The sequence below is a fragment of the Notolepis coatsorum genome, assembly GCF_963971535.1.
Source record: "Notolepis coatsorum genome assembly, chromosome: 13".
In the NCBI taxonomy this organism is placed as follows: domain Eukaryota; kingdom Metazoa; phylum Chordata; class Actinopteri; order Aulopiformes; family Paralepididae; genus Notolepis; species Notolepis coatsorum.
In genome coordinates, this window is record NC_140177.1 from 59,551,951 (window position 1) to 59,577,130 (window position 25,180).

The following is a 25,180-nucleotide window of genomic DNA, read 5'->3' on the forward strand; positions in this document are numbered from 1 at the left end:
CTGACCAAGGTGGCCAAGATTGCAGTGACTGTTCTACATGCACCACTGAGGCCATGGATCAGCTTCTTACCGTCTTCTGTCCGTGGTCTGTCAAAGTGGTTTGTGGTCTGTCAACGTAGTTTCATTGCTGGGTTAAGTACTTCTATTCACTTAATATGCTTACTTCATATATCTATTCTATTCACATATATGCTTACCACTTGTATCTAACTATTGCTATGTCCGCCCATTACAATCACGTGAGCTGTCTAACGCCTGTCCCGTCTCCCCGTCTCCCTGTGAGTTGCTGTCCTGGAGTGATGACCGGAGTGTCGGACGTCCCGTGATGAAGACTGGGAGGATGCGACCCTCTCTGCGTGCCCTCCTGTCTCCCTGTCGCCGGCTGTCTCGTAGTGATGACCGGTGTGCTGGACGTCCCGCGATGATGACGGGGAGGTTGCGACCCTCTCTGCGCCGCCCCCTGTCTCCGGCTGTCTCGGAGTTATGGCCGGAGTGTTGAACGTCCCGTGATTAAGACGGGGAGGACGCGACCCTCTTTGCGCCGCCCCTGTGCCTCAAATAGATCCGCTATCAGCTCTATCTTTAATCTTTCAAAATGTTCAGTTGCTATCGCTATCAGCTCTATCTTAAATTTTTCTAAATGTTCAGTTGCTATTGTATGCACTCATCTGTGTTTCACTACACACAAGAGTGCATGCTTACCAACTGTCCTTCTGCAACACTACTATCACCGACATCTAAGAAGGGAGATCCCCCCTTGAATTGGCCCTTCTAAGGTTTCTCTCCTCCACATTGCCTGTGGTGCATTTTTTCCTATTGCTAGGTTTTAGTGAGTTTTTCCTTACCTTCGCGTGGTCCTAGTATGCTTCCTTGTGGAACACCACAGCTCACTGTGAGGGGGGATAGAGTACCGTTTACCTCCACCATCTGTTCTCTCCCCTCAAGGTAGGATTGCATCCAGCTCACTGATAAACTATCAAAACCAATTGCTTTTAGCTTGTCAGGCTCCTCATTCAGTTCACAGGTTTTTTATCTTTTTAAAGATAATGTAGCTATTTTCAAATGATGAGTAAATTAACTATTTCTCACTTGAGATCTAGTTTGATTGACCAAGTCAAATTTTCACAGAATGTTTGGAATCTTTCTGGCAAGGCAGCACTAACCATGGGTAACCATTTAATTTTATATTCCATGCAAGGCAAAGATGCACAGCACACTCAAACTTACAACAAATGCTTTTCTGCTTTTATTTTTCCAAAAATATTATATCTTTTAATATTATTATTTTATGTTATTATTATTATTATTTATTATTATTATTATTATTATTATTATTATTATTATTATTATTATTATTATTATTATTATTATTATTAAGGTAATACATTTGTAAAGACACATCAAATGCCAAAAAAAACATGTACCGTTGACCGTTGAAATCTGCACAGCTGCAGTTGTTTATACTTCATTTAAACTATGGTCTAAAAAATGAATGAGGAGTAACACCTGGGAGTGGTGGTGTTGATGGTGGACAACAGGGACAGCAGTGGTCACTAGCTTACTTGTAGCAATCCTAAGACTGCCGACTTTTGACAAGTTCGACTAAAGTGAAACATCCCTTTAAGAGATATTACAACAAGAGCAAGTTTGTGAAGGGTGGCACCTGTCATTCAAACTGTCTAAGGCCATTCAGGGAAGGCACAATGCATGCTACATTTGCTTTGGTCCTGCATCGTCTACACATGGTACTTTGGTAGAACATGCAGGGTTGACAATTATTGCTTTCAGTAGAATGTGCAAAAGCCTAGTACCTGCTTTAATGTTGTAATCAGTAACATTAGCCTCCCACTCACTATAGGGGCCAAATTACCTGCCTATAAATTATGAGCTAATCAGAAGGCTATCATACCATTTTTGCTTTGTAATTCCATTATATTATCCCTCTTTATCCCGCTCGGATAATAAGGCATCAGTAAACAATGTTTTTAATTCAAGAATAGCAAACCGCAAACAAGATCACACAGTGTACATAATTGTGTTTTACAAAAATATCAAAACTTAATGGCATAGAATTTATGAAAGACATAAATACGACAGTTTGTCAAAGCACTCACAAATGAATTACATCAGTGGTCACGAGACAGGAATGCATGTGGGGAAAAAGGTCCAATAATATCTGCTTTTTGTTTCCACAAATTTCACAACTAATTTACAAAGCCTAGTCTGAGGTATGCACTTGTGGGGAATACAAAAAAAAAGAAGAAATCTTATTTTAATTATAACTTATAATAATGGTCCCTGGTCCCAATATAATTAGTCAGAATTTCGAGACTAATGCCAAAATTGTCAACTAGTAAACAACATTTGGTAAAAATTGTTATGCTATTACAGACTGTTACATAAAATTAAATACACACTGTAATGAAATATTCTAGTGTGACAATCATTGCAATCCACAGACATCATCTGTAAATGTATGTATGCCTATTACAGTACAAATATGGAATATGAGTTCAGTATAATGGTACACTTTGGTACAGTAATACAGTGCACAAAAACATTGTTATTGTTATTGTGTGAAGAGTCCATGTCTTTTGAAACCAGAATTGTACACTCGCACACATCATATACACAGAACAGAATCAGCAGACAATAATGAACACTGACCTAAACAGTGGGTCTAAAAACCACAAATTATGATCTTCTGACACAAATAATTGGGTCCACATAACGAATCGGGGACAAAATAATATTGATAACTATTAAAGCACCATCACAAATAACACAATTTGTTTTCTTAAAGTGCTAGGTTGCTCATACTTGGCAGTCATAATATAACCCTAACCAATCACAACCATATACTGTACAGTAGCATTGGACTGTAGACTGAGAATAAATGTAAATGGACCAAACCATTCCTAAAGCAAATTTGATGTAAAACATCTGAAATTAGAATATATATATTGACAAAATGGTGATATCATACATGAACTTATCACAAAATAAATATAGAGACATGGAACATAAAAGCTTGTCACTCAAATATTTCCTGATGCAGAGCAACAAATATGATTTTGTAAATTCATATCACTAATGTACACTCAGACATGTACGCATACACACACACATACACATGCATGAAGACAATGACACACACACACTCACAAACATACACACACACACTCTGTTTTACACTCACACACACACTTAGACTATATACATTCTTACACATTATACACATTCTCTGTCTTAGTAACAGATTGCACATGGTGGCCAGCGGGCATGGTCCCAATGTTTGGTGATGATAGAGTGGGCTGGTTCTCTCAGCCTGCTGGACACTCTCGGAGGTTAACTGGACCAAACACCCCAGACAGCCTCTCAAAGGAGACCGGTTCTTCGTTGATCCTCATGTCTTTGATGCAGCCCATGAAGGATGATGTGACAGGGAGGTTTGGTTGCATGGACGTCTCTGTGGCGGAAGAATTACATGGGGCATGCAAGTGAAGCCATTATTCCAACTATTGTAACTATATTTCTAGATGCAAAGCACCTCATAGACCGGCAATGTCACTCACTCACTCACTCACTCACTCACTCACTCACTCACTCACTCACTCACTCACTCACTCACTCACTCACTCACGCACACATTCACTCACGGCTAGCCACTCTGTCCATAATATTGGTGGCTTACAGGCATGACACTTTGTGTAAGACCAGTTCAAACCATGCAAGCAATTGTTGCACTGTGCAATATCTTAAAGCTTACAGTACATGCTTCTCATCTATGACCTTTTGTGTCCTTTTTTTCTCTCTCTGCATGTGGAGCAGCAAGGTGGTCTGGTGAATAGAGATAACCTACAACATAGTCACTTTTTCATTAAATCTGGGAGCATAACAAATTTAGTTGAGCGAGTCTTGCCTCAGCACCAAGATACAGTAGATTGTGCATAATCTACACAGCAAAGAACAGAGAGAACCAAAGCCCAGAGGGTCACAGGTTTGAACCGCTGCGATAACCAGTCTGCCTATAACCTGCCTGTCCCTATTGATGTGTCCTTGAACACGGAACCCCTGCCCGCTCCACGGCGCTCCAGGGACGCCTCACATGGCTGACCCTGAGCTCTTACCCCTCTGGCAAAAATGCTATTATTTACGTGTTTCTCAACAGGGATATGCCGGATATGTTCCACCAAGGCAATTAATAAAGTAAGAGGAAATCCGTTTCTGTAGCTCAGTGTAACACTTACCAGGAATGCCCCCCACATACAGGGGGTCTTTGGTCAAAGTAATGAGGGTAGACTTGGGCCCAATCTTGTAGTTGTCCAGTGTGTCCACATGCAGCTGTACAACATTGTTCCTCTTGATCACTATAGTGACACATAGATGGTCATTTATTTCAGAATAAATGCTAGTTACAAGATTATGATTTTTCAAGAATATTCTTAATAGTTGGGATGGAATCGAATAATGACCTACAAAAATGGTGTGCTACTTTACCTGACACTTTATGGAACATTCCGTCGCATAAAGTGGTCTTGGGCCTGACGGACACCTTGAATTCACCTGCTCCGTTGTTCACATGTGCCACTACCTGTAAGCGAGGGAATTGTTATAATGTTTTTCTATCGTCTGGCATCAAACAAATTTTAGTTTGATCAAAAACACAAAACATGTTCTTTCATGGTAATTTCAGGGTAAAAGAGAACGTTGTTTGCAATGGTCGACCGATATGGGTCTTTCAATGGCTGATGCTGATTTAGCGAGCAGGGAGGCCGATGACCAATATAATGCCGATATAATGATAATTATCTTTCAGAAAAATCAACAATTTAATATTAACATATTAACACAAAACACTTCTCTTATTTTCTTTAATAAATCTGCACCCTACATATTGTTTAAAATCAACAATTACAAAAAAATAAAAGATTTGGAATCAATTGACAGAAGGGGGAGCGATACAAATCTTTTGTTAATTGGCCATGTGGGCGTGGTTATCAGCCGATGACGATTATTTAAAAATGCCAGATATTTGCCGGACCAATTCATCGGTTTATCACTTATTATTTATTATTTGACTGCCAGGAGAGCTGCAGCCAACTCAAGCATCCAGAAAAACACGGCTCGCTCTGTAGTGGTCCCACAGAGATGATGCCCTTACCTCTCCTCTGAGCATGTAGAGGCTGAGGTGGTGGGCAGCGGTGGAGCCACGGCGGACACTGCCCACATGCAGCAGGACTCCATTCACGCTCCTGGGGCGGATATTAAACAGCAGCTCAAAGCTGGAGCCCACAGCATAGGAGTCATCTGAAATATGGACAAGCAATAATAATATGATTTAATAACAATACAAATAATTAATATGACAATATCATCATCATGGAGTCATCTATAGACAGGGGTTCTCAACCTTTCTGCTGCCAAGGCACCCCCGTGTTCAATAAAATATTCCAGGGCACCCCTATATACGATAAAGACTTTTCCGGTCCTGTCTTTTTTGCTACAATGATTACAAAAGTGCTTGCTTTCAAAATAATGTTTATTTAAGAAACCGGGAAACACATTTGTGTGTATATGCAGGCTATATAATGCATTATTAACAGGTGTTTCAGGTCTAAATGGCTTAGTACTGTTGACATTACACTGCTTGTAGTAGTACATCAAATAGCATATTTCTTTAAATAAAATTACAGAAAATTATCACTAAAGTGCTATCTGTTGCAGCTGCACTCTTCCATAAAAATAGCATATTTGGAAAAGTGTGACATTTCTCAAAAACTGAAAATCATGTATTCTTTTTTAAATACAGAAAAGGATCACTAAAGTACTATCTGTTGCAGCTGCACTGTTCTCCATAAAAATAGCATATTTGGATAAGTGTGACCATTTCACAGAAAAGGATCACCAAGTTACCATTTCTCAAAAAAAAAATATATATATATACCGGTATATATTTTTTTATCTCAAGGCACTCTGAGGCACCCTAGGGTGCCGCGGCACCCCTGTTGAGAACCGCTGATCTAGAATCATCCTCATCTCTGTCATAATCCATTACTATAACCATCAATAGGCCATGCATCAATACATCAATACATCAATCTGACACAACCTTAAAATGTAAATTTCTGATTGATTTTATCCTCATTCTATTCATTCATTGATTCATTCATTCATTATTATCTAAGTTTTGTACTCACTGATAACGACATGTGCCCCTTTCCCTGAGAAATAAGCCCCACTCTGGGCCTGACCCTCAAAGCAGGGGCCAGCCCCGTGATTGGTGGTTGGTTCTGGCAAAGGTGTGCCATTCATCTTGGCATTCCGCACACAGCCAAATACGCTTTGCTTTGGAAGGATTTTCCACTGAAAAAAAAAAGAGATACAATAATTGTGTGTGCGTGTAGGGATGTGTGTAACAACCTCTAATAATCTTTTTCGTTTCTGCTGTAATAGGTAACCAGGCTTTGTGCCTCTTTGTATCTTAATGTCCATAACCATATTACATGTTGAACTTCTGAAATATTTGAATCTTATGTGTGAATAATTTAAGGATAAGCAGAAACAGCATTGTGTGTGTATTGTTTACCTTTAACTCTTTGTGCAGGGATTCAGGGGCACTGCCCAGGTACAGAGGTGACATGACGTCCAGGGACGCCACCTCGTCGTTGGTCAGCTGACCGTCCTGGGCCTTGATCCCGTCTACGACGAGACGGAACTTCTTCCTTTCCAAACTGAATATGACCTGCAATCACAGAGTTAACAATGAATGACGTTGATTTTACTGGTATTATTTATAACAACAACTTGATTTGTATAGTCTGTTTAAAAAAAAAAAAAAAAGCACCAGAGTTTTGGTTTTTGAAGTGTTAGTGTTTGTCAGCAATGCTAGTAGAAGTCAATGGGCGAATTATGGATGCCTCATGTTCCATGCCCTACGGCTACATCCCCATTGACTTCTATTCATTGTTGACATTTCTACCTGAAAAATAAAAACACTGGTTCAAGTGAGTGTATTGTGTGACAGTCCAAAACGTGAAAATGTGAATAAGCTTTCTGTGGGAACAAACCCACTCCACTGACCGAGTGCCACTTTCCGTCATTGTATTTCTCCCTGTTGAAGATCTCCCTCTGTTTGCCTACGGACAGTCTGATCCTGCCCTTGGACATGTATAGAGCAAGGTGAGTGCGCCCTCCTTTGGTGGCAGCAAAGAACAGCAGGCCCTCAGGAGACCGAGTCCTGATGTCGAGAGAGAAATGGGGCCTAGGAAAATAAAGAGAGATTATTTTGTGTGTGTGTGTGTAGGGGGGGGGGGGGGTTTAGGACAATTCCAAGGGCCCAGCACTGGGGGGGGGGGGGCCAAAAAAAAATATTGATACTCATCTCATTGATACTATGTTTGTTTCTGAAGTGTGTGTGAGAGAGATATATAGAGAGAGAGGGGGGGCTTTGGTAGACTATTGCATTGGTCCATTCATTGAAGATGAACGCAATGCGACATCCTTTACTAGGCTCACCCACCAACAGTGCAGGTGCTGAACTGCTGATCCGAATGTATAGGTAAAAACCATATTACGCACGCTCGCATTCACTGGGGGCCTACAAATACATTCTTTCATGGGGCCCAGAATCTACAGCTACGCCCCTGTGTGTGTGCGCGTGTGTGTACATGCAAATAGAACTCTTTTTTAATCACTGATTAATCACTTTCTGCTCATCCGTTCCCAGTCTGTGGAATGCTCTCCCTGGCCACCTGAGAGCACCACAGACCATGTATGCTTTTAAAAAGGGCCTCAAAACACATATTTTTAATAGAGCCTTTTGTTGATATTTATCTAGTTTTAGCTCCATACATTTTATGTTCTTTTACTCTTTTACTAGTTTTAGCCCTTCTTATTTTATCTTCTTTTACTCTTTTACTAGTTTTAGCCCTTCTTATTTTATCTTCTTTTACTCTTTTACTAGTTTTTATGTTCTTCTACACTGTAGCGCTTTGAGATTGGTTCCACAAATATAAAGCGCCCCTACAAATATACAAAGAATATATTATTATTACTGAGATGGTCCACACTCACTTGGGCTGGAGGGTGTGTGGCGGCAGGCTGTAGCGGAGGCTGCTAACGCTGCCCCCTAAATGGTAGGCATGTTGAACCAGGGCTGGCAGTGCACACACAGAGAGGCTGTCATTCACTGCCTCCATACCTCGATCCTGCAGAGCAACAACACAGACACATACATGAGCAGAAAGACACGTCCAGTACATCATTGTCACCTCTAAACTTTGACAAGGCTCCAGCTGGATCTCACTTTCAGTCACTACACGAGGTTGGGAAGAAGAGTTAGGTCAGTTCAATTAAAATTAAATCATAACGTGCGTTTTCTTTCAAATTCAGATAAAGAAAAATTTTCAATATGAGGGTTGTCATATCCAGGGCCGGCCTGCCCACCAGTCAGATCAGGCACAGTGCTTAGGCCCCACCTTCCTTAATAGGGCCCTCAACCAATCAGAATTATTTTTGAAAGATAGATAACATTTAAATATTTTTTTAAATAAACAAAAATTTCAGTGACTGCCAAATTAGTAGTGGAGAGGTCAGTCAGCCAATTAGAGAGTCCCTCAAAATGTCAATCTTGTCAAACATAATTTCAACCAATCAATCAGAGGTCAATCATTATCAATCATCATCATGACAACCGAATGTCAAAAGGGCTGTACCCTTCTGGTGCAGAGATCTTATTATTATTTTTTTTAATATTATTTTTTTTGGCATTTTATTGCTTTATTGGATAGAAAGAGAGGAAGGATGGGAGAAGATATGGGGAGGAGACATTCAGCAAATGTCACCGGGTCCGGGAGTCGAACCCAGGATGGCCACGTTGCACTGAAGTGTGTAAAACAAAGGGGCCACCAAATTATGTTTTGCCTAGGGACTAAGTCTAGGAACAGCTCTGGTCTTATTCAACCTATTTAAACATTTATAAATTGAAGTGAATTGAATGCTCTATCATTGGCATACAACCCATATTTTTGTAAAATCTTTGAATGATTGGATTTTAAATTAATTGATCCATCTCATTAAGAAAACACCGTGATATGGCATAGGAGTGAGGGCAACAAACGTATACTTGGCCAAAAAAAAAAGGAAATGGAACTCAATAAACCAAAAGCCTTATTGGTGTGTGCTATACAGACAGCATGTATACCAGGGGTGGCCAACCAGTCAGAGACTAAGAGCCACAAAAATTACTGTGGTATCACAAAGAGCCACACCATATACCAGCGTTTCTCAACCTTTTTTTTCAGTCACGGCACCCTTCATGTGTTTATAGGTCTCACCCTCTGGCCTCTGAAGTTGCTAATGTCTTTTTTATTTGGGCCTCACAGGGTTAAAAGTACCCTGTGAGACCCACGGTTGCAAAATTACAAAATCACTTCTAGCCATTTAAAAAAATGTTTATTTAAATTTTTTTAAAGGGGAACTATTTTACTATTTCTTTCACTATTTGGGCACTTTTACACAATTCCTGTGAGTCTATGGAACACCTACCGGTATGTTTTTTTCAAAAAAATAAAAATGCATTGTTTTGTATTTCTAATCAAGTACTCAAAAACCGCATTTTTCTACCTCAAGATCTTAAGCCATTTTGAGGCTGGGCTCCAACCACTGTGTGGCCTGGTGCCAACTGCCACATCAACTGCCACATTATTATGCAGCTGAGAAATCTCTGACATCACACATATGCACATTTTCAGATGACTCAGTTCAGTGAGGGTGAATATTGTGAGAGGAGAATTGGAAGAATGCGCCAATATGAGAATTAGAGACATAGATCCTATTAATATAAGTCCACATAGCTAAGAAACAATGGTAAACACTGAAGAAGGCCATTTATAAGATAGTTCCCCTTTAAGCACATGTATAGTCAATTGGTCCTGTTGTTCAGCCTCACAATGCTATTTGATAGTAAATGTGTTTATATGTCCCACCCTCTGGCCTCTGAAGTTGCTAATGTATTTTTAATTTGGGCCTCACAGGGTTAACCTCTTAAGCCAGAGATATACAGTAAAAGTGTATATTTTCAGCATTACGTTCGTTTACCAATTATTTTAACTGTTATTAGTGAAATATAAGATTATAGAAATCTCAGGGCATTGAGTCGGAAACCGGCGCATATTGACAGGAGGAAGTGGCACATCCAAAAGTGAGTGTAGTCTTTTGAAGGAAGAGACTCAGGGCACACCAGCCCCTGTCAATCATCTGACTTCTGGATTTACTTTTTTATTTCTCTTATTTTTTGGGATTATCTCCCACAAACCTGAACGTTATTGCCATAAAACAGAACGCAGTTAGTTTCTCTACCTTTCTGTGAACGTCTTGCAAAAAACGGTGTTGCAATATGATGAAAAATCAATGTTTATTCTACGTCCTTATGGAATGAGTGACATAAAAAAAAATGTATGGATGGAAGAGCCGCACATTGACGGGCAAAGAGCCGCGGGTTGGCCACCCCTGATGTATACTGTATAAAAGCATGTATTTTCCTTATCCCCTTTAGGTGTGATTATTATACATACAGAGGATCTGGAACAGGGGTACTATAAACAGAGGGAGAAGGAAGGAGTGAATGGAAGATTGTGCGATGTTTCCCATTACTGTTATAATGCTGTGTAATGTGATTTTATGCCATATGTATGTGTGTGTATATGATATAGATGAGAATATGTTATTGAAAGTCCAAGCACTGTGATAGTTATAGTCTTGTCATATGTGTGTGTGTATATATAGATGAGAATATGTTATTGAAAGTCCAAGCACTGTGATAGTTATAGTCTTGTATCATCGTTGTTTTTTTGATGGTATCTTGTTTTGTATTGTTATATCATGTCATGTTGTAATGATAAAATGTTGAAATAGAACAGGAATATTGTACAAAAGACAGCAAGCATGTATATGAATATATTAATTCCTTTTCTTGCTGCTTATGTACTTTGATGCTGTGAGGGTTGAAGATTGAGTGTCCCATAGGGTCTAAAGATAAGGTGTGATAGCAGGTTCTAGAAAAATGGCTCTTTAGTAGCAAAACTATCTTAATATAATGCAGGGTGAGGTGTGACCCTCTTCCAGGTTAAAAGCAATCCATTATTTGAATCTAAATCACAGGACATTTTAGTCTGTGCACTAGGGCAGGGCAATATACCCATTTATATCCAATATCCAATTTAGTTGTCCAAAATAATGCTGACAAGCAAATATTAAGTCAGATTTCTCACAAAATCCCTTTGGAAATGAGAAGGTCAGTTGAAAACATGTTGTCTCAGTTTGGTTCTGTATCACATCCTCCCGTTACCAAGCAGTCCAATATGATGAACATCAAATGGACTGTTTCACAATACCTACGCAGATACCTCAATACCTACGCAGATATCATGATCTATATATAGATTTTGAAAAGAGTCCCTCAGAATATTGTGGTATTGATTTGCTTTCTCTCAATATTGCCCAGCCTTACCGTCCACCTTCATCAGACCCATGTTTTTAGATACAATACAATGGAACGTTTTTAACCTGAGTGTCGCACCTCGTCCTCCTTTAGTTAGCTCAAACAAGGGACTAAACGCGTTTTGCAATTATGCCACAATAATGTGGAACGCCATGTCATAAATGTCATAAATGTCTTGATGAATTGAAAATGGAGGACCCTGATGTAAACAAGACGAAAGTATTTTTCTGGTCTGCATCCTCTTAGCAGTTGTTTGTATTGAGCCATACTGTATTGTACCCATTCTGCAATCTGTTAATAAAGTTTTCAATCAATAAATCAATAGTTGTTGGAGCAGGAGAGTCTCTTGCTCCAGATCATTAACCCTTTCGGTCGCCGTCGGTTGTGTGATAGTAAAGGGTTAACATTCTGTCGTGTGGCAGTGAAAGGGTTAACTGGCTGTCGTGTGGCAGTGAAAGGGTTAACCTTCTGTGTGTTGTCACAGTGAAAGGGTTAACCGTTTTGGTAGTGCAGCAGTGAAAGGGTTAAAAGGCCAAATCAGTTATCCAAATATAAACAAAAGGGTAGCAATATCACCATGACATGTTTTCGCTCTCTAGTGGATTGACACTAAACAGGTACATCAAAATCCATTGTATTTTGTGGCTGTAAAAGGCTTTTTTTATGTTGGTAATGATTGTAAACACTGTAACCTATATTCTGATTTAGAATTGGTTAGGAAAGTTCCAAATATCGTAATTTACATGTCAAACTAGACATTAAATTAAATAGATTAAATAGATAGTAAATTATATTGACTGAATGAATGAAAACTTTATTTAACAGATTGCAGAATGGGTACAATACAGTACGGCTCAATACATACAATTGTTAAGGGGATGCAGACCTGAGAAAGACGTTTGTCTTGTTTCCATCAGGGTCCCCCATTTTCAATTCATATAGAATTGACTTGTTATTTTGTTTACACTGCTTGTGTTGTTTTTACTACCTGTACCCCCCATCCCCCATGCTGCTATGATGTCTGAATTTCCCCAAGGGGATCAATAAAGGAATATCTTATCTTATCTTAAACTCTTCAAATATGTATGTGAATTTACTCCAGTTATAGTCAAAAACTGTTTACAGATTGGGCCATACATGCCATCACAGCCTGATGTGTAGGCTATAGAGGTGGTCAGTACAGTATGCAGTAGGTCACAATCCAGATCAATTGTGAGGTCTGATGTGTATAGTATAATTATTACTACATTTAAAGGGAAACTTCACCATAAATATACATTGATTTATTTTGCACATAATCTCACACACATCCAAAAACAGTTTTGCACACATTGCTTTAGTTTGACAGTTATTGAGAGCAAATTAGTTTGAATATGGCCACCAGTGATGCCATGTTGTGTTAATTACAGCTCAATGAAATTATAAGCTAGCAGTCCTTTTATAATTTCAATGTCCCCAATGACATCATTATGGTCATATTCAAACAAATTTACTCGCAATAACTGTCAAACAAAATCAATGTGTGCAAAACCGTTTTTGAATGTGTGTGAGATTATGTGCAAAATAAATCAGCATTGTTTTTGTTGAAGTGCCCCTTTAATGCTTCCATTTGATTACGATGAAGCCGACCTGCACTCTCACTGACTGGTTGATTTGGCTTTACTATACTATACTATACTACTGTATGTATTATGTACTAGGCCTGTCCCATACTAAGGATTTGTATAGTCGACTTTGATTGGCCAAAATTTGCCGATAGTCGACTGGTAGTCCCCCCCTCAATGCAAAAAAAAAGTAGATTTTTTTTTTATAAATATATATATATTATATATATATTTATCTTTTTTGGGGATCATTCCATTTGGGCTGTGGGGGGTGCTTAATGTCTAAAGGAGTCGACTGAAGGCTTCTTGTCTTCTGCGAAAGCATGCAATTAGTCCACTGATGGATACATCTTGATATTTGTGTGTTCATTAGACGGGTGAAATCGTCTTTCAGTGCCTCTGTGCCCATTTTCTTAGGCAGTTAGCCTCGCTGGTATGCGCGCCATTAGCCTTAGCCATGCTTTTAGGCCTCTTTGCTTTTGGAAAGAATGATAAAAAAATATATATATAATAATATCCTTTTTTTATATTTTTTTGCATTTGACTAAAAGGTTGGCAGTCGACTACGGCTCCTTTTGATAAATTAGTCGACTATTCGACTAGTCGAGGTCAGCCCAGTATGTATGTATATGTACAATAGAGGAGAATCAGGGGAGGAATCCTAATGAACCAGTATGTGTTAGTCTGGCTCGGCATACAGCTCAGGTTCCAGACATTAGACGGGTGAAATCGTCTTTCAGTGCCTCTGTGCCCATTTTCTTAGGCAGTTAGCCTCGCTGGTATGCGTGCCATTAGCCTTAGCCATACTTTTAGGCCTCTTTGCTTTTGGAAAGAATGATACAAAAATATATATATAATAATATCCTTTTTTTATATTTTTTTGCATTTGACTAAAAGGTTGGCAGTCGACTACGGCTCCTTTTGATAAATTAGTCGACTATTCGACTAGTCGAGGTCAGCCCAGTATGTATGTATATGTACAATAGAGGAGAATCAGGGGAGGAATCCTAATGAACCAGTATGTGTTAGTCTGGCTCGACATACAGCTCAGGTTCCAGACAGATTTGAGCTTGCAAAGAAGAAGTATGTTCAGTAGCTCAGTGAATATATACAATTCAACATCTTGGCTATGTTTGCACGAAGGATATGACAGATAGCAATTTACTATTGGAAATTGTTCATGTGTATTGAGAGAGTTAACTGGGTGAGTGGATGATTGTTAGACTCTGGGTTTTTGGTGTTGTGCGCGTGTGTGTGAACTGTCAATTGTGTGACAGTTACCGTAAGTCGAACCTCAACCAATATTTCTGGAGGAGTCACAGACCAAAAAGGATGAGAACCACTGGGATTTTCTGCTTTGTCCTTCGGTGCTAAAACAATTGCTTTGTATCCCAAATTTCCCCAAGGGGATCAATAAAGGAATATCCTATCTTATCTTATCATGTGTCAACGCCCCATTCAGAGCCTAATGTGTGGTTACGGATGCAGATAGAGCGGTTTCTAGTTCTTGAAGGACCATTGGAATGTGTAGTGTTTTGATCTGACAGCAGTGTCATCATTTAGGAAACTCAAATAGAAAAAGAGAGGAAGAATGATTTCATTGGTGTCTGATGAGGCCCCTCTTAAATGACACATTTACGGACTGAATCCAGCTCATTATTCTTCCCATGGGTTTGGATGGGCTACGGTGATTTGAATGAATGTGGTGTGGTCATGCTTGTGAGAACAAAGGATACGAATGGCAATATAGAGCACTGTATGTTAAGTGTTAGTCAACTCAACTGGGCCTCTAATACTACACAGTTTCTATGACGATCATGCTTAAAAAAAAGAAACAGTACATTTTGACAATGGACTATTACCAATAGACCATGTTGTTTTCCCCTCTACAAGCTGGAGAAACTGTAGCTCCAAGTGCAATCTCCTCTCTGTGTGTTCAGTAGAAAGCTATCTGCCTGCAAGTTAGCCTAGCTTAGCACAAATTAACGGAAGCGGATATGGACCACTAGCCTAGCTTAAAAATCTGGGAAAGGTGTTTTAGGCCAACAGCTAGGCGAGCTGGTCCATATCCGCTTCAATGAATTTGTGCTAAGCTAGAATAGCTTGTAGCCGAATAGCTTTCTACTGAACACACAAAGAGGAAATTGGTATCCATCTTCTTGTCTGACTTTGAAGAGAGTAAGCACATTCCCATAATGTTGGCGTGTTCCTTTAACCATGGATCCCTTTTCTCTGCATTCTATTGGAACAGTTGTACTAGTTTAAATTCATAGTGCTCACAAAGGGCAATTAGTAATTTAGTAACAGACAGTGAGAGAGGTGATATCTCTGCTTAACGTGAGGTATGTTTGTGACTGAGTTTGATTATTTGATGTTATTGAGTGAGAGGGCCACTACATGCTTGTGGATGACTATCAATGAATGGTTAGAGGAAGACTCACAAGATGGAGGGAGAGAGAGAGACACACACAAGCTTCAAGCTTCTCATTCACATGTATTTCTTTGTGAGAACTGGGATTTGTAAATAGAATAGACAAATCAGATTAAATAGAAAACATTTAATAGTTATGATGATAGGGATGTTCATGCAACAATCTTTTTTTATCAGTCCAGTACATTAGCAATGTGCAAAAAAGAGTACTATAACATTGAATAGTGCAAGCGTCCAAATTCTTTTATGTCAGATTGTCCTTATTATCTGCAGGTGTTAGGGCATCCTTCCTTCTCTTCAGCTCTGGAAACAAACAAAGCAGCACAACACAATGTAAACAATGTCAACAAAGTCCAGAATGAGAAACAGACTCATCGTATGTTTCAATGGCTTTAACCCTTTCAGATGTATAAATTCAAAGGTGAGATTTGAGAATGGCAACCTTCTAATGATGATGTAACTGGTGGCTACTGTTGAAACCTAGAATTCCAAGATAGAATTCCAAAAAACGTAAAGAAAATAAATAAATAAATTACACCTGAAAGAAAGTAGTTTCACTCTACAGCGTAGCTCCTAAATTAAATAGATGTAAGTATGGGGGAAATTAAGTGGTCTCTGATTTGCTGTTGCAACCTGAATTGATCATAAGTTATCATAATGTTTACATTACATTCACATTAGCTAGTTCTGTATGTTCGCTGGCTCACCGTTAGTTGGGTTAGGTGAATGAATGTGTCACTCGAGGTGTAACAATCTCACAACAGAATCGAATTTTTTTTAAAGAAAATGTATACACTTTAAAAATGTTTAAGTGTTGTGGAAGTTAATAAATGAGACGAGCAGACGGAGTATGGAGTCTCTGAGCTTTACTTCCAAACAAAATCAACCTGAACAAAGGTACAACCACTAAGTCACCTCATAATTCCCACCCAATCAGTGTCCATTCTGAGGTGAGACACCTCCATCTAGTGTCCACCACAGTGTATCAAATTTTTAAATGAATAATGATTCTCCTTCTCTTAATTTTCATTGTTTACAATTTTGAAATGCTATATACATAATTATATAATATAATATATATAATTAGAGCTCTGTAGTATGAATACATTTGAATAAATGTTTTACTTATTTAAAATCAAATTGAATTGTGGCCTCAAAAATCTAAATTCGTATTGAATCTGAAAATGTCTATCATTATGCCCCAAGTCGACACCATTGGTGTTTGGTTCTGTTCGTGTTGTATGTGATATTAAGTTAATGTAGTTCATCCTCACGCTCACTCGTGTTTGGTTCTGTTCATGTTGTATGTGATATTCAGTTCATGTAGTTCAACCTCACGCTCACTGGTGTTTGGTTCTGTTCGTGTTGTATGTGATATTAAGTTAATGTAGTTCATCCTCACGCTCACTGGTGTTTGGTTCTGTTCATGTTGTATGTGATATTCAGTCATGTAGTTCATCCTCACGCTCACTGGTGTTTGGTTCTGTTCGTGATGTATGAGATATTCAGTTCATGTAGTTCATCCTCACCCTCACTGGTGTTTGGTTCTGTTCGTGTTGTATGTGATATTCAGTTCATGTAGTTCATCCTCACGCTCACTGGTGTTTGGTTCTGTTCGTGTTGTATGTGATATTAAGTTAATGTAGTTCATCCTCACGCTCACTGGTGTTTGGTTCTGTTCATGTTGTATGTGATATTCAGTTCATGTAGTTCATCCTCACGCTCACTGGTGTTTGGTTCTGTTCGTGTTGCATGTGATATTCAGTTCATGTAGTTCATCCCCACGCTCACTGGTGTTTGGTTCTGTTCGTGTTGTATGAGATATTCAGTTCATGTAGTTCATCCTCACCCTCACTGGTGTTTGGTTCTGTTCGTGTTGTATGTGATATTCAGTTCATGTAGTTCATCCCCACGCTCACTGGTGTTTGGTTCTGTTCGTGTTGCATGTGATATTCAGTTCATGTAGTTCATCCTCACCCTCACTGGTGTTTGGTTCTGTTTGTGTTGTATGTGATATTCAGTTCATGTAGTTCATCCTCACGCTCACTGGTGTTTGGTTCTGTTCGTGTTGTATGTGATATTCAGTTCATGTAGTTCATCCTCACGCTCACTGGTGTTTGGTTCTGTTCGTGTTGTATGTGATATTCAGTTAATGTAGTTCCTCCTCACCCTCACTGGTGTTTGGTTCTGTTCGTGTTGTATGTGATATTCAGTTCATGTAGTTCATCCTCACCCTCACACTGTTGCGGTCCAACATCAGTTGAGGAGGTCTGTCATTAGTACACGTGTCCAATATTACTTCTCCAGTGGAACTGAACCAGCTCAAGTCCTCAGGCTCGTACATATTCTCTGGCCTGCAGAGGAGGAAGCAAGCACACCATGTGTGGCATAGAATTGGTATGAATTTCAGGGTAATACCATTTACCATTTACTCACCGCACAGATGCGGCAGAAAAGCAGTTGTGAATTTCACCGCATTTACCACTAGAGCGGTTAGTTTGTCTACGCTACTAACAGCAGTGAACTATAAAACCACAAGGCTATCCCCCCACATAGATCATATTCAGTGAGGTGAGGTTACCGTCTCATGTAGACATTGGAGAGGCATCCTTTGAAGGTGTCCTTCCCCAGGAAGACAGAGCTAACTGGGCTGGCGTTGAAGGCGCTGGTACTCTGCGCCTGGCCCTCATCCTCCTCGTCGATGGTTAACTCAACCCTGTTTGGAGACATAATCATGATCTTTACTGCGGAGTTGGTGGACCTCTGATAATGGACCTATCTCAAACCCGCCCTCTTTTCTTGATCCTCCAATCACAACGGCTGCTTTCCTTAGACAAACAACGTTTTGTTTGGAAGATCAAGAAAAGAGGGCAGGGTTTGAGATAGGTCAATTACTCTGTATAGCCTGCCAGTCAAAACAATGTCTAATATATCTACACCGGTCGTTCATGAAATGATTGTAGATATGGATGTGATATGGCAGTGATTTAAATCTGTCATATTTGTACACAACACATGGTACTCTACCCAAGGAGATCAATAAAGGAATATCTTATCTTACCTTTGGCCTATCTTGGTTGCAGTCAGATGATGCCACTGGCCATCCTGGTACTTTTTGTTCGATTTCCATACTTTGTCTTTGAACTTGAGAACCACATGGCCATCGACCAAGGCAAGTTGAATCCCTATGGCCTGTAAAATAATAAAGAAAATATGAGTAATAGAGAATGTAGTTTGTTTTTCTCAGAAATAACATCGATGCTCTTGGTTGTTCTGGCACTTCACAAAATCACTTTTTCACACAAAGCAACGACAATGAAAACGGGACGAGGGACTGACCGCCTGGCTCTTCCGCAGAAGGAGACCCTGGTTCTCGGTGCTCTTGAATCCCAGTGAGACGGTGACGTCATCAGCCAGGCTAAAGTCACCCAGTTCAGCGGACAAAGAGCTCCCCAAGCTGAACTCTGCTTTACGAATACCCTGAAAAAGAGACAAGATACCTCAATGCTATTAATTACGGTACTATGGGACCAACTACCGGCATACGGTAGGTAGGACGGTAATACACTGTATGATACTGTGGCTGGAATGGTAACAGGTTTGGAATATGGAGGCAATGTCTCACCAGGAAGTCTTTGGGGCAACCACGGCTGACTCCCACTTTCTCAGCGTAGGTTTCGACCGCTTTATTCAACTTCACATTCCTCAAGCATGCTTTGAGGGGCTGTGTGTGGACGTTATATCTGCGAGAGTGAAGAGAAATATGTTATTCTATGTGGAGTAGGTCGTACGTAACCTGTTCAAAATGTACTATAAAGGAAAGACATTGACTTGTCGTCAAGGAAACCCATTGGAATGAACACAGGAGCTGCATAAGATTATATAGAGAAGAATCATACAGAAATCTTTTTTAAATGCATAGGTATTGAGGTGTCAATCATCTCTGCCCCAAGGGGAGGTAGACTAACCAGTGCAACTTATTTCTTTCCCTTAACATATGTAATAAATAATATTCTATTAATTGTTTCCTCTTACCTTTTTTTGTCTATTTTAGAAATATGAACCATAAATTACTTGGAATGTCTGTGAATGCCGTCTGTGGTTCTATGTTTATCATAATCACAGCACAGGCATACTTCACTCCCCCTCCTTTTCCCCTCACGTCCTCCACACGCTCCTCTTTATCCCCCTCTCCACCCACTACACACTCCTCCTCATCCTCTCCTTCTCCATCCACCCCTCCCTTTACCCTCATACGCCCAGCTGCACTCCATCCCCCTAATTCACACGCGGTCAGGCACCTCACTCTCCACAGCTGCACTCAATCCTCCCCTGATGGAATGACTACTTCTACTCCTCGACGCTGACCAGAAGCTGTCGTGGTATTAATTACCACTACCCAGGTACGACGTCTCTGCCTAAAGCTCTGCTGGATTCCATCCTTGTATTGCCTACTCTAACCTGTTCTCTCCTGTGCCCCAAAGGGCCGCCGTCCCTGCCTGGACGTCTCCTGTCCCCGAAGAGGAACACTTGTTCTCCCGCTGCAGCCCAGCAGCTTCCAAGACAAGCACAAGGACCGCTTGCTCGCTCGCTGCCGCCACGGCAGCCACAAGACAGAACATAACCCCGTTCTATTCCCCCCCAATTCCTGTGTTGCTCATTTCATTAAACACCCTTGAAACCGCTCCTATCTCCTCTCCTGTGTATTCAGCAATTGGGCTGTGCTCCAGACCCCAGTTCTCACAATGTTTAGACAACCGTACTGAGCTCATCTACTCTACGGCACTCGGCTTTCAGCCTCATGCCTCATCTTTTCTCGATCCTCCAATCACAACTGTTGCTTCCCTCAGACAAGGTTTGTCAAAGGGAAGCGAAGGCAGTGATTGGAGGATCAGGAAAAGCGGGTGGGGTTTGAGACAGGTCATGATATAATGAAAGTTGATAATCACATACTTCTCCCTCAGGCTTAGTGGTGCACCACCGAGGTAGTACTCTGTGAAGTCTCCTTTGACATACTCCACGTTGGCCTTGATCACCTCTCGGTTTGACACACGAACTTTGATCTCCTTTCTTCCACTTGACTCTATGACAACCATGACTTCTGCCTGGTCAGGCTGCAACAAGAAGAGGGAGACACAATATAATACAAAGCCATAGTATGGTCATTTCCCCTCACATTTGTCTTATCAAATATACTGCCATCTTCTTTTGTCTTTTAGCTGGCATTAGAGCTAACATTAGCTACCAAAACTTTTAGCTAACGCTATAGCTATTGCTAATCAAAGACCATATTTGATTAACACTAACTAGTGTTAACTGTAACATTAGATAGCTGACATAGCAGCTCTAATATTTGGTAGCAAATGTTGACCAACGAGGATACTAGACACTTGCATTGTTGGATAAATGGACAAGTTTTAAATGGCTTCAAACATGGGGTCCATCAAACTTAATACAGTAGTGTGAAGAGAATACATCTACAAAGTCATAGCATTGTTACCAGTACCTGCGGGAAGATTTTCTCACTACTTCGAACTGGTGCTGGGAGCAAATTACTGTGTAAGACAACGTAACCTCTCTCAATGTTCACACTGTAGTATTTATCCTGTAAAAAAGAGAATAAAAATAATATTATGGAAATGTAGCCACTGACACCATGATGTCACAAATGGCACCAGATTATCATAATAGATTTGATATTAAGAGTGCACTGACAAGGCGGCTAGGTGGTGTAGTGGGCAAGGCACTCGCCACCAGTGTGGAGACGCTAGGATTCGCGTGTTCGAATCCAGCTCTCCACATTGTTTTCAGTTTAGCTGGTCGTCCGCAGTAATACACATTGGCCGTATTACGGGGAGGGAAAACTGAAGGGTGGGGATCGAACGTTGTGAACAAGCGACTCCTACAAGTCGGTTGGTGCGCCTGCGCAGTAGAATCAGGAAGTGTCGGGGGCAGCGTGAGCCTCCCACGCGTTACTCCTCGACACTGAGAGATCGAGCTGCGCAGGTGAAAAGATGCGACTGCTGTTACCTCAAGTACCGGAGGGGACTTGTGCTATGTATGACTTAGTCCACATTGCAGCCGGCTTGTGGGAGGCAAGAAACAGCGTTCGTGACAGGGGAGGGTTGAATTGGATGATACGAAATTGGGATGGGAGAAAATATAGAAAAATGGGAGAAAAAGTGGATCAAAAAAAAAAAGAGTGCACTGACAATTTCAAGTTCTACTGATATATATATTTATGTAACATGAGTAATATGTACCTTGTTTCCTATGAAGAGGAACAGTCCATTCTCAGAGCGAGTCGTGACAGTCTGAGTCATGAGCAAGTAGACTGGTGTTCTCTTCTTAATGATCACCTTGCCATAGCCTGTGCCTTCAAAGTAGTCAGAGTCCATAGGATGGATATACCTGGGTAGACAGAGTCAAGTAAAATGCAACTATTAAAAGGCCCAATCAGTGATCCACACATAGACAACTGGGAAAATATGAGGTTTCTAATTGTATTTGTAGTGTTTTGTGGCTGTAAAGGTGGAGTGAAACATCTAAATAAAAATTGACGGTAAGATAAGAAAGTCCTAATAGTGTACTTTCCATCTACAAATCAAACTATTCAAGAATGTATGTGAATATATACCATACATTTACAGTATATGGTAAAACAAATCACGAATTGGGACTTTAAAAAGAGATTGAAGTACTGAGGTCTAAACCCTGGATTCAATGTCTACTCATCACATTTTCACCTAAGCTCACTTGACTAACAACAGAAAAAAATTATCTACAGTAGGCCTATATTTTCCATTTGGTAAGTTCCCTTGAAAAGGCTTTCTGCAAACAATATCGATCATAGGGCTGTTTGTCTTTGCCATCTTGAATTTCCCTGACATCTCCCAACATGAAATAAATGTAAACATTATCCTACCTTTTGCACGGAACTTCAAGATTGACGTTAACAGCCTCCTGGAAGTTGTAGAGACTGATTAATCTGTCGTTGAAGGAGGAGAACTCGATACAGCCCGTATAATAGGGGTAGTTGAGAGATGCTGGCGGCTGCAGGAGAAACAATAGAGAGAAATAGATCATAGAAATAGAGACGCCAGATTAGTAACAAGCATCTTGGAACTGGAGTCATTTTCTATAAATGATTATATACAAAAATAAAAAGATTGTTAGCGATGTTCTTGTGAACTTACGGTGAAGTTAGAAGGGTAGCCCCCGACATAGAAGACCACATCGCTGGGGCTGAGGTTCAGAAGGTTCTTTCTCTGGTCTCCTTTCTTTGATTTCTTCAGTTCAGCATCTGGCTTATTTGATGTGAAGAGTTTGGTGAGCACCACCTCTGCGTCTTGGTAAATTCTAAATTATGACATAAACAGTTAAATTACAAAATCCCCATGCTTACTATCAAATCCATAACCCACACGTTTCCTATGAATGACCTTGGTAGTTTTCACTTTACGAGAACGTTCATCTTACTACATCTCTTTAGATGTGAAGCACCTTAGATGACCCGCAATGTCACTAATTCACTCACTCATACATACATTCATTAATTCAGGTAATTCACTCACACACAGCTCACAGGACTGACTGATTGTGTAATATAACGCTAGGTATTCATGACACAGTGTGTCCCAACAATGTCACTAACACACTCACCCACGGTGAGTGGCCCTGTCCCTAGTGGCAGCTCACGGGAAATGCACTTTGTGTAAAGTGCTTCGCATCATGCGCTAGTATGGGCACCATCTCCTTGGGTCAAGGCAAAGTGCGCTCCTCTCATTCGTACGCATTTGGGAGGCTTCTTTATTGTTGTTTACAATATTAGATGCTTATGTTGTCATTACCATCATTATTTCAGTATAGGCCAATGTTGCTCATAAAACAGGTAGGTCTGACCCAGAAACCTGACTGGTCAATAACCATCAGTTCGATTGGACTTTCCTTTTTTTATCATAGCCTACCATAGATCATTGTGTATCACATATAGACTACCATGGCTTACTAAGACAATTACTCTGATCAGATATATGAGCCCAAGGTACTCAGCTTTAATATCAGGATGGAAAAAAGAGAGAAAGTAAAACCCTAACAAATGTGTCAAACTAAATCTTATAGGATATTTGCTTGAGCAGTATCCAGCTGAAGATTATAATTAAGATTTAGCTAGTAGCTGGTTAACTTATCATATTTCATCTGCTGTAACGGCCACAACCAGAACTCCCACGGCCTCGGAAAGCAACAGTGATTGGTGGATCAAGAAAAGAGGGCAGGGTTTGAGATAGGTCCACTAGCTGCTGCCTTTGTGAAGACGTGGGATGAGCAGACATGCTCTCGTCGTCACATGACCTGGCAGTCTCCCTACCTGGCAGTCTCCCTAACTGGCAGTCTCCCTACCTGGCAGTCTCACATGATCTGGCAGTCTCCCTACGCTGCTCCTCCTAGTGAATCTGGCCCAGAGTGTCCTTGTTTCGTTTTCCTCCCACTACTACAGTAGAATTTTGTTAAAGTGAAAATTAAGATTTTTACCTGTGCAGATCCACTTTGTCAAAGTCGGACTGCTCTGGCACTGATCTGGTGATCTGGCCTGTTGTGATTTTATACTCCACTCCATTGAGCTTGTACACACAGTGCAGCACATTGTTCTCCAGAGCCATGCCGATGTAGTCTCTGGTCGACTGGGGTGGAAAAGAAATGGGTTAGGAGACCAACAGGGATCGGGGTGTAAAATACGTAATTGATCAATTACACTCAAACAAATCTACGCTCAACGCAGTGTCCCGGAATTTTAAACTGTATCACAATTGTCCTTCTCTCGTACTTCTCAAGGTCTCAAGAAAATAAATGACCACCATTTAACTGGTGGTATGGCTACTGCTATTAGCATAACGTTTGAAGCAAATTTTCATTGTTTGTTTCATTGTTTACATTTTAAATGTATATACAGTATATATATATATAATATATAATCAGAGCTCTGTAGTATAAATAGATTTTAACATATAAAGAATAGAAAATCGAATGGTGAGCTCAAAATCAAAAGTAGTATTGAATCTGAAAATTGCTACATCGGTCTTGACAGTTTCGTGGAGCGATTGAACATTCACTCACGTCTCTGTTGCCGAGGTAGAGGACAAACATGTCTCCGGTGTCTTTGGTCTGTCTCCGCCTGCGGACACCGTCTCCCCTGGCACTGGGCGGATTCCTCTGCAGGGAGAGGGACAGGGCGGTGTAGGCCTTCAGATCCTCCAGGTCCTTGGGGGGACGCAGTTCCACGCGGCTGTCGCCAGTGAACTTCATGGGGATCACAATCTGAGGAGAAGACCGGGGACAATGTCAGAGGGAAATAGAAGCCCAGGAGAGTGAGTGGATGTTATTATATTGTATGCGTGTGTCAATGGGGTTTTGGATTCAAGGTATAATAAGATATACCTTCTACAGTTAGGAAACTACTTTGGTACATGAAACCAGTGGAACATAAAAAAAATATATATTTTTTATATCTTCATAATATATATGTGTTATATTTGCACTGGTTGGATGCCAAACTTCTTTTCGTGGTACTGTACTTGTGCTGTATAATGACAATACATTTGATTCTAATCCAATCTCTCTATTAAACCCCCCTTCTCCCAAAGT

At 40.4% G+C, this 25,180-nt stretch overlaps 1 protein-coding gene across 2 annotated transcripts in view; it reads right to left on the minus strand.

Moving 5' to 3' along the window:
- Positions 1-1,967: 1,967 nt before the first annotated feature.
- The window catches only part of LOC311238789 (laminin subunit alpha-3), a 110,592-nt gene continuing 87,379 nt past the window's right edge, over positions 1,968-25,180 (minus strand). The window contains exons 40-59 of one of the 2 annotated variants that reach the window (XM_084326985.1): positions 24,653-24,853; positions 24,071-24,219; positions 22,735-22,897; positions 22,464-22,591; positions 21,802-21,949; positions 21,045-21,143; positions 20,492-20,652; positions 19,164-19,281; positions 18,878-19,018; positions 18,600-18,730; positions 18,120-18,254; positions 17,772-17,892; positions 8,077-8,210; positions 7,084-7,264; positions 6,590-6,745; positions 6,201-6,366; positions 5,165-5,310; positions 4,501-4,594; positions 4,251-4,370; positions 1,968-3,469 (exon numbers count right to left, since the gene is read on the minus strand). In XM_084326985.1, the coding sequence (XP_084183111.1) occupies positions 3,324-3,469; positions 4,251-4,370; positions 4,501-4,594; positions 5,165-5,310; positions 6,201-6,366; positions 6,590-6,745; positions 7,084-7,264; positions 8,077-8,210; positions 17,772-17,892; positions 18,120-18,254; positions 18,600-18,730; positions 18,878-19,018; positions 19,164-19,281; positions 20,492-20,652; positions 21,045-21,143; positions 21,802-21,949; positions 22,464-22,591; positions 22,735-22,897; positions 24,071-24,219; positions 24,653-24,853 (2,838 nt within the window). In that variant the 3' untranslated portion in view covers positions 1,968-3,323. Of the gene's footprint in view, positions 3,470-4,250; positions 4,371-4,500; positions 4,595-5,164; positions 5,311-6,200; positions 6,367-6,589; positions 6,746-7,083; positions 7,265-8,076; positions 8,211-15,581; positions 15,842-17,771; positions 17,893-18,119; positions 18,255-18,599; positions 18,731-18,877; positions 19,019-19,163; positions 19,282-20,491; positions 20,653-21,044; positions 21,144-21,801; positions 21,950-22,463; positions 22,592-22,734; positions 22,898-24,070; positions 24,220-24,652; positions 24,854-25,180 lie in introns of those variants that run through there. The other variant, XM_084326986.1, reaches the window with a different exon arrangement.